Raw genomic sequence first — 16048 nt, 5'->3', positions numbered from 1 at the left:
CTACAGGCAGCAAGTTAATAATTATTGAGCTTTGTATGTTCTGCTATCATCCAGATCTGCACCCGAGAAGGCACTACAAGGGCCATCTCCTTAGGTTTTGGTGTGCACCATGGTGGCCCTCCTACTTATCTTGACTTAGCCCTCACAGCCTCCAGTGCTGACGAAGGCCAGTTATGGGCCCAACACTACTGTGCCACCCATTCTGAAGACTGGTTGATTTGGCAGGTGAGTAGTTACACACTCTTTAGGGGTTCCAACTTCCATGACTACAGTCCTGCTGCCCGTAGCAAGATGATGAAGATCTGATGAGGGTCGGCATCAGGCGTCTTAACCTGGAATTCAGTTCATCCTGCAGCACCAGTTCTACTTACCAAAACTGACCCACTACGCAAATGGCATTCCATGCCAGCAAGCTGGGCTTCTTACCCATTTAAAGTTTAAGAATAGGAGGGGGGTGACATAAGCGGTCCTGGAGAAGCTGGCAGAGCAGCAAATTAATAATTAACCAGCTTTGTGTCTATTAAAAGTAACTAAGTGAGTGGATTTGCAAGTACAGAAGAAAGTAAAATATTACTAGTTAACTGGGCTAGAACTATTGCAAGCCTGTGAACACATATGCTAGAAGCAGGGCAAAAGAGCACATTTTAAAAAGGTGACTTTTAAACAGTTATAGTATTTATAGTTGCATTGGGTTAAAAAAAAGGAAACGTTAAAGAGAGTTTCTTATAAAAACAGACAAGCCTAAGGGAAAGTCTACCAAGAAACAAAAAACACTGTTAGCAGGCAGCTTAAAGTAAGAAAGCAGCAAAAAACAGTAAGCATTTAGTAGTAAAAGCAACTTGAACAGTCAACGCAGAAGCTTACAGAGGCCCAGTATGTATTAAACATTTCCTTTAGTTTGGTAAATTCACAATTAAATTATATTTGACGTTAAAAGGGCTTAGTTGTCAGCCAAACAAATTGTATTTATGAAGCCAGTACGATGCAATTCCTGCATGATACTGGACTTTTTGGAAGCTGGCTTCAGCGAAGTCTGGTTTCCAGAATCTTACATAAGACAGCTGATCAAGAACACAAGCTTAGAGTCACTGAAATCAAGGCAGGGGTGGCCAGCCTGCATTGCAGTAAAGAATTGGCAGCTCTTGCCCAGATGTACTTTAGGGAAATAGCATTCCCCCTCTAAGTGTCGCGGGAGAAGACTCCAAATCAGAGTGGTAACAATAGGTGGGAGATGGTCAGAAGTAAGCACAAGGGAAGAGGTGAACACTGTCCAGGGGAATCTTTTCTTCCCAAAGAACCATAGTGTAATACTACATTTTTCTTTATGTCACTGTATCTGGACAATACTGTTATGAGTTTTATTTACATGTGCATGTTAACTGTGGCACACAGAGGCTCAGCAGTTAGAATTGCTGACCAAGCATTGGATTAGATAGCCAAAGACAACTGGAGGCTTGTGTAGTCAGCTTAAACACAGGTTAGGGTATTTCTGTCCTCTATCAGCACAAACCTTCTTTCCTTCTTGGGAGAATGAGAATCGACATGTAAGCACTATGATATTTCTGTATTTTGTGGGAGAGGAATTCAGCCCTTGTTTGGAAACGAGAAGACCAGCAAATGAAGCAAGAACCATATAAAAGGTCTGGACAGTGGCCAGACCCTTCGAGGCTGTGCCAACATAGGTGTTGGAAACCCTCCCAGCGTAGGGACGGAAAAAATGGCTGACTGTGTTGATCCAGATTCCCACCTGGATAAAGTCTGTCCATATGCCTCCCCGTCTGTAACTGCGAAAACGCCAGTAAATGTAAGCTAAAAGATATTTTGTCTCATGTGATTCTTGTACCCGTAATCACTATGGGAGGGATATCGCCTTTTCTGGTATATTATGATATTGTTTAATTATTTAATAAGCCACAATATTAAAAGAACACATTTCCAAGAGAGCTAATGCCTCTGCAGGAAACATAACTGACTGTGTTGATCCAGATTCCCACCTGGATAAAGTCTGTCCATATGCCTCCCCGTCTGTAACTGCGTAAAACGTCAGTAAATGTAAGCTAAAAGATATTTTGTCTCATGTGATTCTTGTCCCACCGTAATCACTATGGGAGGGATATCGCCTTTTCTGGTATATTATGATATTGTTTAATTATTTAATAAGCCACAATATTAAAAGAACACATTTCCAAGAGAGCTAATGCCTCTGCAGGAAACATAATGGCGTAGTCGGCAGGATTGTGGCTACATTAATAATTATATTATTATATATTAATTATAATATTTTATATATATATTAAACATATGCTTACACTGATGAATGGGAGGCTCGGTAATAATATTTGATATATATATTTCGATTGGTTGCGCGCGACGGTCATGGACTCCGGCCGAGAATTAAAACTGCCTTAACATGCCTGGCCTGATTAATTTATCCCATCAAAAGACAAGAGGCGGACTTGTCAAACTCGCACAGTGCATGAGGCTGGAAAGAAAGCCCGACATCTGTCGGCGAATCGTGGAAGCGCCTGCTACCTACGGTATGAGAGTGAACTTTTAAGGTTGGACTTTTAAGTTTAACGCATAAGTGGGACTAAAATTGGACAAAATAAATGGAATACAACAAGATTGAAACTGATGGCACGAGACTGGCTGTCCAGTAAAATGAAACGGCACTCACAGGGGCAGCACAGATTAATTAATGGCGCGTCGAAGCCCAAAATCTACCTAGAAAAGTAAATGCCGTGTTGGGAAACACGTATTTACAATAAATTACATCGCTAGCCTTTAGAAAACAATATTGAAGGCTATAAAGAACGGCGCGCTATTGTATATTAGTTGCGGCAGGCAGACAAGACATGCAGGCATTGCACTCACCTTGCCGTTTGCGTGGTAATTCAGCGGAGCTGAAAAAACTTAAAGATGAAATCAAAGCAACAGCGATAGAATCCATAACGTCTCAATCACGATCGCTAAAATAATTTGTAGAAATCTTTAATGGCATCCAAGCAGCTCGATGCAAAAATACAAGCTTCGTCCACGTGTTACAAGCAGTCTAAAAGACGCCAGCTGTTTCTATCAGTCTACCTACAAGGGTAAAGGTTAAAGGTTTTGGCAAAACCCCCACCTATTTTGGTACTTTTAAGAAATTGCCGTGTGTTTAAACACACAGAAATAATTAATTACCTTTTAAATATAGCTTAAATAACGAACATACTTTATAAGCTAATGTTTAAAAAGAATTTGTAAAACGGTGTACACATATAGCTAAAATGCAAAAGAGCTCGAACAACAAAGTGGAAAAGAATAAATACATTTGGGGTTAAAACTTACAATAAGAACAATTGGTTTAAAGCAAATCAAAAAAGAATGTCTCCACTTTTGTTTAAAACTTATAAACGTGCAAAACATTTTTTTCTTTTAAACCCTGATCAAGTTTAAAGGAAAAATACTCTTTTAATAATACTAAATAATAAGGGAGACAAGTTCTCACGGATATGTAGCATGTGCCCGATTGTGCATGAATGGAGGTTATTATTTTGGGAACTCTTAAGGGAATGTATGGTGGCGCAGTGGTTAGCACACTTGCCCGGTGATATGAGATAAAGGTTCAAGCATGTATGTTTTCCTTGTTAAGTCAGAATATTCTTTGTGACCGCATAACTTTTTCTGGGAACACTTTCTTGTTGTGGAATTGTGCTGCGTGATTTCCTCGCGTGGATTTTCTTGTTGTCGCAGAATTTACGGATCGCCAACGGTAATACGTTACCCTCGTTTGACGCTGAGTCGTGATGTTCGCCACGAAAATTCCATGATCTGGAAAATAGCGCGTATGAAACTGAGGTAAGAAGCATTCCTAATATTTTCAGTAATATCAGCTTGCGGCCTGAGATGTTGTTTGATTAATAATAAGCATGAAGGAAAAGACGTGCTTAAGTATGTTGCATGGTGAAACCCTATAGATAAACAAAAAAGCACAACCTCGAGTGAGTTTATAGCACGTGTGCTAGAAATCGAGAACTTTATTCTGTGAATGAAGTATTGTTGTAAAAGAGAACGTGAGTATGTGAATACATGTGAAAGAATGAAGCAATTGCCAAATACTGTGTGTAGAAATGACTGAAACGAGTGAAGGTTGATTGTCTGTTCTCTAGTGAACGAATTTCTGCTTTAGCTAAGTAATTCTACTTGGACATGAAGCAGAGTTTAGAATCTAGAAAAGAAAATAAAAGACGAATAAATTATTTTTATTCAGAGTCTGGGGTGGCAGATGCGTGTTTATGTCATTTGTACGTCTGTCTTTCTATGTTCGTCAGCTGACTAAGAATGTTAAACTGTAGAAATGGGAGACGTCCCATATAAGAATATTCAAAGTTAAATGTAATACATGTGAATATCAATAGTGATCATGACTGGTGATTGATAACACAATCTGTGCCTGGTCTGTGTTTTGAAGCCTGCAAACAGATGCAGAGTTTAAATAACGCCATGACTTATTGACCTCGACGAATCTCAGAATAGCTTGTAACATGGTCAGTTAAAGAGAAGAATTTTCAAATCTGAATTTCATGAAAAGTGTTATAAGCATAAAAGTTGCATTTAAAATCTATAGATGTTCTTGTTCTCCAGATTCAGCAAATCCAGTGACCAACGGATGGAAAACAAACTATGTTTTTATACAAGTTGCAAAAAAATAGCTTAATAGCAAGTTTGGGCATAGCAATTAGAAATAATCTAATCGTAGGATAGTGAATATTTATCAATCATAAATTAATGAATAGCAGCTATTAGAATAATTTTCTTGCATGCTGATTTAGTGCAAGTGTTAAATGTTTTAATGAAATGCAAACAAATGAACACTAGACTGATTTCATTCTTTGAAAGAACAGTATAGAGGGTTTACATATTTTGATGTATGACAAATGATTATTATTATCACTTCAGTAATTACAGACTGTATTAGAATTGAAATACATTTATTGATTTGTCTCTGTAAGTGATTAATTTTAGGAAGAGTTGTTATTGCATCAATGTATTAGGTTAATGCTCAGTGATAATGCACATAGCAAAATGGATTATTCAGTTATACATTAGAACCATTGTATATAACATCCTGTTATAAGTTAAGACACTTGGATAACTGAGGCAATGTGTTAATTTTTGTGAAGAAACATTGTCACTAGCATAGTTTAAATGTATTACTCTATTTCTTGCTGTTATTTTATGAGACTGAACTGCAGGTCTAGAATTGTCATTTATAATGCTGCATTTGTATGATACATATGATTGGGAAATAATTGCTTTATGTTATGTATTTGCTCTACCTTCCACCCTTCGCTAGTTTAGCATCGCAAGTAGCTTAATTAAGTTTAGCCATTAAATTTAGTGGTTAAAGCCTCTCCATTCAGTGGTAAAGTTTCATGAATGAAGTAACAGGTGGTGTATACACAAACGAAGATTTACAGAGACTGTACTGCGCTAATGACTTTTAATCTGTTGCACATACCTGAGAATAGCTGGTGAAGAAACACTTGCTTTCCAGAGGGAACGGAGTAAAGAACTAAAGAAAGATTGCAAGTCCAGCTACTCAGATTTGATGCCATGAACTAAGACAAGTTTTATGGACTGTGGCAGGGACAGGCTGTGGCCACTGAGGTGATGTGACAGCTGTTGAAGGCTCCCATGAATGACCACTGAATACAGTGCAAGCTTAGGGGAAGTGCACCTCTGCTAAAAGGGACAGTCACCATGTGTTCATCTTATGAGCTCCCTAATGATAAAAGGACTGTTTACTTTCTGTTCCAGTAACAACAAACTTTAGTGCCTTGAAGCAGTCACACTTTGTTCAGACGGATCTGCAAAGTTACCAATCTGCAAAGCCACCAAGAAAGAGACTTTGTTAACAAACCACTGAGTTGGACAAGGCATATATATAGCAAGTCTAGGAATATACTTGAAACTATTATAAGAAGGGCTCAAAGGTATGAGGATATGCATGATTTATCAATGATGTGAACTTGTAAATTGGTAACTTGGAATAGAACATCTGATAGTGAAGTTGGGGAGGATAACAGATAGTGAATGAACAATTATGCAATAATACTAGTTAAGAACAATTAATAATCATAGCAATGAAGCTAGAATAGCATCTGAGTTATGTTACAACTATTGTAACTCATAAAGGGATCAGACATCAAAGGGTGGGCACATCTAGCAACATATTGAAGCTAGAAATGATAGAAGTGCCAAAGAATAGTAATCCATCAAGATGCTATATAGGATTGTAATATAATCTGATGCTATGACACCCACTGCATGAATTCAGTAATATGTAGACACAACACAGACTATGTAAGAAATAACAGGGCAAAATCTCCACTAACACCATTGATGAGATATCACTACTTGATAACAGCATGTTAAATGTAACTGTTTGTCCATGTTTACGCTGGTTTTAGATGAATGGTACAGAAGCTATAGTGATACTACATCTCACATGTCCGCAAATGACTTGAAATATTGACACTGTGATGGGGGATCAAGTACCTTTTGTTTTGTGGATATGACTTTCAAATATTGTTTTGTCACAGATCCAGTGACAAAGGGTGGCTTGTAATACTACATTTTTCTTTATGTCACTGTATCTGGACAATACTGTTATGAGTTTTATTCACATGTGCATGTTAACTGTGGCACACAGAGGCTCAGCAGTTAGAATTGCTGACCAAGCATTGGATTAGATAGCCAAAGACAACTGGAGGCTTGTGTAGTCAGCTTAAACACAGGTTAGGGGATTTCTGTCCTCTATCAGCACAAACCTTCTTTCCTTCTTGGGAGAATGAGAATCGACATGTAAGCACTATGATATTTCTGTATTTTGTGGGAGAGGAATTCAGCCCTTGTTTGGAAACGAGAAGACCAGCAAATGAAGCAAGAACCATATAAAAGGTCTGGACAGTGGCCAGACCCTTCGAGGCTGTGCCAACATAGGTGTTGGAAACCCTCCCAGCGTAGGGACGGAAAAAATGGCTGACTGTGTTGATCCAGATTCCCACCTGGATAAAGTCTGTCCATATGCCTCCCCCTGTAACGCGTAAAACGCCAGTAAATGTAAGCTAAAAAGATATTTTGTCTCATGTGATTCTTGTACCGTAATCACTATGGGAGGGATATTGCCTTTTCTGGTATATTATGATATTGTTTAATTATTTAATAAGCCACAATATTAAAAGAACACATTTCCAAGAGAGCTAATGCCTCTGCAGGAAACACATAGACACAAGGAATACATAATGTTGTGTGGTGTATAGCAGAGCTTTAGGGACCTTCAATTCTTGACTTATTTTGGACAACCTACATGAATAGCATGAATGAGTTTGTTGAGCTGAAATGACTTTTTTGTCACGATTAATAAAATATTATAATATTTGTATCTGGGTTTCATTTTGATCACAGTCTTAACATGTTGTCAGTGACAGTCTCCCATTCAACAAATATAATAAACATTCAATTGTTGTTTTAAAGTATAGCAGTTTTATAATACTGGCAAAACTACTCTAGTGCATATGATTCAAAAATTGTGTTGGGCTGCCAGATACTATTCCTATCTTACACACTGTACTGAATTATCAAAGAGCAGAACAATGTCCATTGCTACACTAAAAAAGAGGGACAGAAAGGCAAGAGTAAAGTTCCTAATCATTCTTATTCCCACCTTTTCCTCTATGAAAGACACACTGGGCAACAAAGAAGATAACTGTAAAATCTAAGATCTATAAATATAACTGTAAAATCTAAGATCTATATCATCTCTGTGAGTTGAAAAAGAATAACTGTACACGCAAGCCTGTTGTATTCAGATGAACAGCTAGGATGACCTGATTGTTTTTTTTTCATATTTAAGACAGCATATGGATTTACCATGAAGTAACCTTGCAAGAAACAATCCAGAGTAATGCCTTCTAATTCTTAAATGAAGGAGTCATATTTTTTCAGAACAGTCTGAATCAAATGTTGCATTTCAAAATGAAGTGCTAGTAACTATAAACTCAAATAATGTAGATATTTACCCGATGACCACATCGGAGACAAATCCAAATTCCACTGCTTTCAGGGCATTCTTTTACATCTTTTGTATTTTTATTCACACTTTCTTCACAATCCTGGCAAGTGAGGAACTGGCCATCTTGTAGTTTCTTTTTAAGTAGATTCTGATCAGTAGACTTGTGGCAGTGTTTACAGGGAGAACCTGAAAAAGCAAATAAGCTTAAGTGATCTAAAATCATGTCATGGTCAACACCTATGATGACTGTGATGATTTTTTTTTCTTTTAACAGATCCACTGTAATAACATAATGTAAGTGGGAAAAAAAGAAACACATTAGTGGCTGAGTCCAGGCAGGAGTTCCCAAGAGACTTTCAAAATACAAAAAATATATATGGATAGAGGAACCCGTTCGATTGTTGAGCCCAAGATACAATGTGGATTTCGTCCAGGCCATGGAACAATAGACCGACTCTTCTCCCTGGCACGGTTGCTGGAGGGTGCTTAAAGAATATGATAACCCAATCTATATGTGTTTTGTCCAAAAAAAATCATATGACTGTGAACCTTGGCATGTGTTGTGGGAGGTGCTACAGGAATATGGGGTAACAGAGCTGATCATAATTGCTATTTGTTACCTATATGAATGCAGTGAGAGTTGTGAATAAAGTTGTGAATACATACCGTCAAGTTGAATTCGTTTATTGTAGGTGTCAGGCTTTGTCAAGGTTGTGCCACGTCGCCAATCCTGTTTGTGTTTATCGTGGACAGGATATTAAGGCGGATGTGATGATGTTGAGTTGAGGAGGCTAGGGATAACATTGTTGCTTTATGCAGATGATATTGTCCCCTTTGCCACATTTAAATGTGGCCTTCAGCACAAACTGAAGCAATCTGCTGCTAGTGTGAAGAGGCTGGAATGAGGATCAGCACCTCCATGTCTGCAATCAAAGTTCTCTCACAGAGAAGAGTGCAGTATTCTTTTCAGGTGAGAGGTGAATCAACTGCCCTTAGTGGAGGAGTTTTAGGATCTTGTTAACAAGGTCCGGTCAGGTCAGGCTGTGGAGCATGCACTAGTACAGCGCAATGCCACACCCACCACACAACAAAACAGCTCGGGATCCTAGTTGGCAACCCCCAAGGCAGACACACAGTCCAGTCCCACCCTCCGGAAATGAGCATCTGTCTTCTGCAGCCAGGTGTTACGTGGGTGTCCTCTTGGCCTGGTCTAGTCGCTCGGCTCCTCAACAGTGAGGATCCTGGGAGCCGGATCACCCTCGGGAATCACGCCACAAGGCTGTAGTGCCCTAACTGACGCTCCCTGGCAATGCAGATAATGTGCCTCATTCTGGACTCCATGAACAACCGCTCATTTGACACAAAGTCAAACCAGTAGCACCTAAGGATTCTTTGAAGAGACACAGTTCCAAAGGAGTCCAGTCTTTGTCTCAGGTCACTGGATAGCATCCATGTCTCGCAACCATGTAGCAAGAAAGGAAACACCAGGACCCTAAAGACTTGGACTTTCATCCTTTTGCAAAGATATTGGGAGAACCACACACGCCTTTTCAGCAAACTCATGAACACCACCCCCATCCTTTCCCAATCCATCTACTGAAATCATTGGAAGAGTCACCAGAGACATTAATGTCGCTGCTGAAGTAAGTAAACCTCTCAACAAGGTTGACACTCTCTCCACAGACAGACAAACTGCTGATGGCTCTTCCAAAGAGGTCATTAAAGGCCTGGATCTTGCTTTTTATTAAGGACACTTGTAAGCCCAGACACTCAGAGTGCAAACACAAATATTGGCAGTTTCTTTGCAGCCTTTGTCGATTTTAATAAAACATTCAACTCAGTTGATTGAGCTGCTCCGTTAGAGACTTTGCAGGATCTCCACAAAGTTTCTGGAAATCATGGCTGGCCAGTACACTGGTACTGTGAGTGTTATAAACTGTGGAGGCAGAACTTCTGTGTTTTTCACAGTTGATTCTGAGCTTAATCAGGGGTGTGTTCTTGTTCCTACTCTGTTCAATGCTTGCATGGACCGGATGTTGGGCAAGGTTATGGGGTCCAGCGGCTGTGGGGCACATTTTGGTGAAGAAAGATTCACTGATTTTAACTTTGCTGACAATACTGTGATCTTTGCAGAGTTAATAGAGGTTCTGATCGGGGCTCTCGAGAGATTGAGCAAGGAGTCTGTGTTGTTCACAAGTGGCAGAAAAAGGGAGTGCATGATACACAAGTAGGCTGGAGTGGAAGCAGCTGTAATGGTTCATGGTGGTAAAGCGAGAGCTGAGTCTAAAGACAAAACTCTTGGTTTACTGGTCAATCTACATCTCTGTCCACACCTAAAGTCATAAACTGTGGGTAATGACCAAAAGATTGAGATTGCAAGTACAAGCAGCAGAATTAACCGTTCTTCATGGGGTGGCTGGGCTGACTCTCAGTAACAGAGTGAGAAGCTCAGCACTTCAGAAGAGTCTCAGAATAGTTATTCCTCCACTGTTTGAGCAATGTCATAAGGACGCCCCCCCCCCACCCCCAGCAGCACCCGGCATGTCCCGCTGAGCACAGACCCAGAACATGCTGGTTTGACTGTAATTCTTGGCTAGCTTGGAAACTCTTGAGAATTCCCCAGGAAGTGTAAGAACCTACAGCTGGGGACAGGGAAGTCTGGACTGACCTGCTTGGCCTGCTGCCTTTCATGATCCCCTCCATTAGAAGTATTTGAGAAAGCAAAGTGAGATACATAATATTTAACAGATAAATGCAGCTATATAGATTAAAAATTATCTGTGATATGCATAATACCACTGTAGTAGATTCTGCCCAGACATGAATGATTTTAGGCTGAGCCAAACATTACGTACTAGTATCAAAGCACTTTCCACTATAAATGGAAGTGCTCACACTGGAAATCTATCTGAAGAGAATTATAAATACTAAAACATTCATTTACTATCTAAAAAACATCATATGAAACCAATATTTTTTTCATTTTGGTCTAATTTCTACCCATTTTGTAGGCACTGTTGCAGAGAACACATATGCAACCAAGCACTTTGTCCTAACAGGAGCTGAGCTGCTTTTGCCTCAATTTGATGCAGCACCTGAACTGCTTTAAAAATGCATATATATATATATACATATATATATATATATATATATATATATATATATATATATATATATATATACACACACACACACAGTGTATTCGGAAAGTATTCACAGCGCATCACTTTTTCCACATTTTGTTACGTTACAGCCTTATTCCAAAATGGATTAAATTCATTTTCCTCAGAATTCTACACACAACACCCCATAATGACAGCGTGAAAAAAGTTTACTTGAGGTTTTTGCAAATTTATTAAAAATAAAACAACTGAGAAATCACATGTACATAAGTATTAACAGCCTTTGCTCAATACTTTGTCAATGCACCTTTGACATCAATTACAGCTTCAAGTCTTTTTGAATATGATGTCACAAGCGTGGCACACCTATCCTTGGCCAGTTTCGCCCATTCCTCTTTGCAGCACCTCTCAAGCTCCATCAGGTTGGATGGGAAGTGTCGGTGCACAGCCATTTTAAGATCTCTCCAGAGATGTTCAATCAGATTCAAGTCTGGGCTCTGGCTGGGCCACTCAAGGACATTCACAGAGTTGTCCTGAAGCCACTCCTTTGATATCTTGGCTGTGTGCTTAGGGTCGTTGTCCTGCTGAAAGATGAACCGTAAGCCCCAGTCTGAGGTCAAGAGCGCTCTGGAACAGGTTTTCATCCAAGATGTCTCTGTACATTGCTGCAGTCATCTTTCCCTTTATCCTGACTAGTCTCCCAGTTCCTGCCGCTGAAAAACATCCCTACAGCATGATGCTGCGACCACCATGTTTCACTGTAAGGATGGTATTGGCCTGGTGGTGAGCGGCGCCTGGTTTCCTCCAAACGTGACGCCTGGCATTAACACCAAAGAGTTTAATCTTTGTCTCATCAGACCGGAGAATTTTGTTTCTCATGGTCTGAGAGTCCTTCAGGTGCCTTTTGGCAAACTCCAGGCGGGCTGCCATGTGCCTTTTACTAAGGAGTGGCTTACGTCTGGCCACTCTACCATATAGGCCTGATTGGTGGATTGCTGCAGAGATGGTTGTCCTTCTGGAAGGTTCTCCTCTCTCCACAGAGGACCTCTGACAGAGTGACCATCGGGTTCTTGGTCACCTCCCTGACTAAGGCCCTTCTCCCCCGATCGCTCAGTTTAGATGGCCGGTCAGCTCTAGGAAGAGTCCTGGTGATTTCGAACTTCTTCCACTTACGGATGATGGAGGCCACTGTGCTCATTGGGACCTTCAAAGCAGCAGAAATTTTTCTGTAACCTTCCCCAGATCTGTGCCTTGAGACAATCCTGTCTCGGAGGTCTACAGACAATTCCTTTGACTTCATACTTGGTTTGTGCTCTGACATGAACTGTCAACTGTGAGACCTTATATAGACAGGTGTGTGCCTTTCCAAATCATGTCCAATCAACTGAATTTACCACAGGTGGACTCCAATTAAGCTGCAGAAACATATCAAGGATGATCAGGGGAAACAGGATGCACCTCAGCTCGATTTTGAGCTTCACAGCAAAGGCTGTGAATACTTATGTACATGTGCTTTCTCAATTTTTTTATTTTTAATAAATTTGCAAAAATCTCAAGTAACCTTTTTTCACATTGTCATTATGGGGTGTTGTGTGTAGAATTCTGAGGAAAAAAATGAATTTAATCAATTTTGGAATAAGGCTGTAACATAACAAAATGTGGAAAAAGTGATGCGCTGTGATAGAGATGCAAATATGTGCAGGAAGCGGAAAGGAGGAGGACTCGCTCTCTATGTGAATACAAGGTGGTGCAACTCTGGACATGTAAACGTCAAACTCTCCACTTGCTGCAGGAACATCTAACTGTTGGCCATAAGTCTGCGCCCCTATTACTTGCCCAGAGAGTTTGAACACGCCATTGTTGTTATTGTTTACATCCCTCCTCTGGTGGACATGGAGATAGCAGGTGACATCATCCATTCCGCTGTTCCTAAACTACAAACATAGCATCCCGAAGCGCCTGTGCTAATCACCGGAGATTTTAACCATGTGACACTGGATAAAACATTACCTGCCTTTTTCCAGTATGTAGATTGTAACACCTGGGGAAATAGGACTATTAACCTACTGTATGCAAATGTTAAAGACGCATACAGCGACACCCCGCTGCCTGCGCTTGGGAAAGCAAATCATAACCTGGTTCTGCGTCAGCCCCACTACAAACCAAGGGTGAGGGAGCTAACTACAACCACACGCTCATTCAGGAAGTGGTACCCTGAGGCAGAGCAGGCTCTGAGAGACTGCTTTGGAACTGCGGACTGGGATATCCTGCAGGGGTCACATAGTGAGAACACTGAGGAGGTTGTTGACTGCACTACTGACTACATCAACTTCTTTATTGACATTGTAGTTCCAGTAAGAACAGTATGCTGCTATGCTAACAACAAGCCATGGATTACAAGTGACATCATGGGCCTTATGAACCAGAAGAAAAGGGCTTTTAAAGGCGGTGATCAGCATGAGCTCAAGCTCGTGCAGAAGGAACCTCTAAGTCCAGCTCAGGGCGGCGAAGGAGCAGTACAGGAGAAAGCTGGAGCAGAAGCTGCAGATTAACAGCATAAAAGAAGTGTGGGATGGGATGAAGATCATCACTGGCTGCAGCTCGAAGCGGGGTGCCACCATCGAGAGAGATGTGGAGAAAGCAAACCAGATGAACAACTTGTTTAACAGGTATTACCACCCTAACCCACTCTCACCTCGGAGTACTGCACCCTCCACCCATCCTTCTGCTGATACTAGCATAGAAGAGACATTCCCACCAACAATTACAGTAGCCCAGGTGAGCAGAGAGCTGAGGAGACTTCGTGCCAGCAAAGCAGTGGGTCCAGATGGAGTATCGCCATGACTGCTGAAGATCTGTGCGTTGGAGCTGGGTAGCTCTCTACAGCGCATTTTCAACCTGAGCATGGAACAGGGGAGAGTCCCGAGGCTTTGGAAAACACCTTGCATCACCCCAGTCCCAAAGGTATCACATCCTGTTCAGCTGAATGACTTCTGTCCTGTCATCTGACGTCACATGTGATGAAGACCATGGAGTGGCTGCTGCTTCACCACCTGAGGCCACAGGTCCACCACGCCCTTGACCCTCTGCAGTTCACATACCAGGAGAAGGTGGGAGCGGAGGATGCCATCATCTGTATGCTACACCAATCCCTCTCCCACTTGGACAGAAGCAGTGGTGCTGTAAGAATTATGTTTCTGGACTTTAGCGACTTCAACACCATCCAACCTCTGCTCCTTAGGGACAAGCTGACAGAAATGGGAGTAGATTTATACCTTGTGGCATGGCTCGCTGACTATCTTACAGACAGACCTCAGTATGTGCGTCTCTGGAACTGCAGGTCTGACATTGTGGTCAGCAACACAGGAGCGCCGCAGGAGACAGTACATACTCAGATCCTGTTCAGCCTATATACATCGGACTTCCAATACAACTCGGGAGTCCTGTCACGTGCAAAAGTTCGCTGATGACACTGCTATCGTAGCCTGAATCAGGGGTGGGCAGGAGGAGGAGTATAGGAACCTAATCAAGGACTTTGTTAAATGGTGCAACTCAAACCACCTACAACTGAACACCAGCAAAACCAAGGAGCTGGTGGTGGATTTTAGGAAGCCCAGGCCCCTCATGGACCCCGTGAGCATCAGAGGTGACCGTGTGCAGACCTATAAATACCTGGGAGTGCAGCTGGATGATAAATTGGACTGGACTGCCAATACTGATGCTCTGTGCAAGAGAGGACAGAGCTGACTATACATCCTTAGAAGGCTGGCGTCTTTCAACATCTGCAATAAGATACTGTAGATGTTCTATCTGACGGTTGTGGTGAGCACCCTCTTCTATGCGGTGGTGTGCTGGAGAGGCAGCATAAAGAAGAGGGACGCCTCACGCCTGGACAAACTGGTGAGGAAGGTAGGCTCTATTGTAGGCACGGAGCTGGACAGTTTGACATCCATGGTAGAGCGACGGGCGGTGAGGAGGCTCCTGTCAATCATGGAGAATCCACTGCATCCACTGAACAGTACCATCTCCAGGCAGAGGAGCAGGTTCAGCGACAGAGACAGACTGCTGTCACTGTCCTGCTCCACTGACAGACTGAGGAGATTGTTCTTCCCCCACACTGTGTGACTGTTAAATTCCACCCAGGGGGGTAAACTTTAACATTATACAAAGTTATTGTCTGTTATACCTGCATTTTTATCATTTATTAATTTAATATTGTTTTTTATCAGTATGCTGCTGCGGGAGTATGTGAATTTCCCCTTGGGATTAATAAAGTATCTATCTATCTAGCAGACATTGACTTTGAAGCGAAAAATTTTCTTAAGTATTGTACCAAATCTTGAGAATGTATACATACTGTAAAACAACATATCCACTCATTTTCAGAAAAATAGTGAGATTTTGCCTTTTTAAATGAAGCCCAGCTGTGTTCTTCAACTCCTTGCCAGTCTCATTTCATGGCAACTGCAAACGTCCACAGAGCATTGTTTCCTGTAGCTCATTTTGTGAATGCTGCAATTGGTGTTTCAGCTGAGAGTTGAGCATGTAGCTTGAACCAGATGTCACGGGAATATCTATCTATCTGTCTAGAGATGTTTGCACCTCACCAACCAATTTCTTAAAAAACATTTTACATACTACATTCATATATGACTTTAATGATCATGACTGCTTCAAAGATTCAGGAATTTCTGTATGTTTGAGTCTTTGGGGTGATGGGCAAGAAAGATTTGTAAAACACTGAAATACTGTATAGCACATCTAGAGTAATATAGTGTTAAAATATTAAAAAGAAAAGCAAACTGTTCCTTTACAGTTGAAAATCATTGAAATGACTCAGAATAAAAATTTTGTTACACATATTCAT

The 16048-nt window shown here is 41.1% G+C and overlaps 1 protein-coding gene across 3 annotated transcripts in view; it reads right to left on the bottom strand.

The window, feature by feature from the left end:
- usp16 (ubiquitin specific peptidase 16) overlaps positions 1-16048 on the bottom strand; it is a 210019-nt gene that overhangs the window by 165174 nt on the left and 28797 nt on the right. For all 3 annotated transcript variants that reach the window (XM_039744906.1, XM_039744907.1, XM_039744908.1), the window contains exon 3: positions 8067-8245. In XM_039744906.1, the coding sequence (XP_039600840.1) occupies positions 8067-8245 (179 nt within the window). The remainder of the gene's footprint in view (positions 1-8066; positions 8246-16048) is intronic.

This window comes from Polypterus senegalus, chromosome 2, assembly GCF_016835505.1.
Source record: "Polypterus senegalus isolate Bchr_013 chromosome 2, ASM1683550v1, whole genome shotgun sequence".
NCBI lineage: Eukaryota > Metazoa > Chordata > Cladistia > Polypteriformes > Polypteridae > Polypterus > Polypterus senegalus.
The sequence above is the reverse complement of the archived record's forward strand: the minus strand, read 5'-3'. Positions and strand labels throughout refer to the sequence as shown.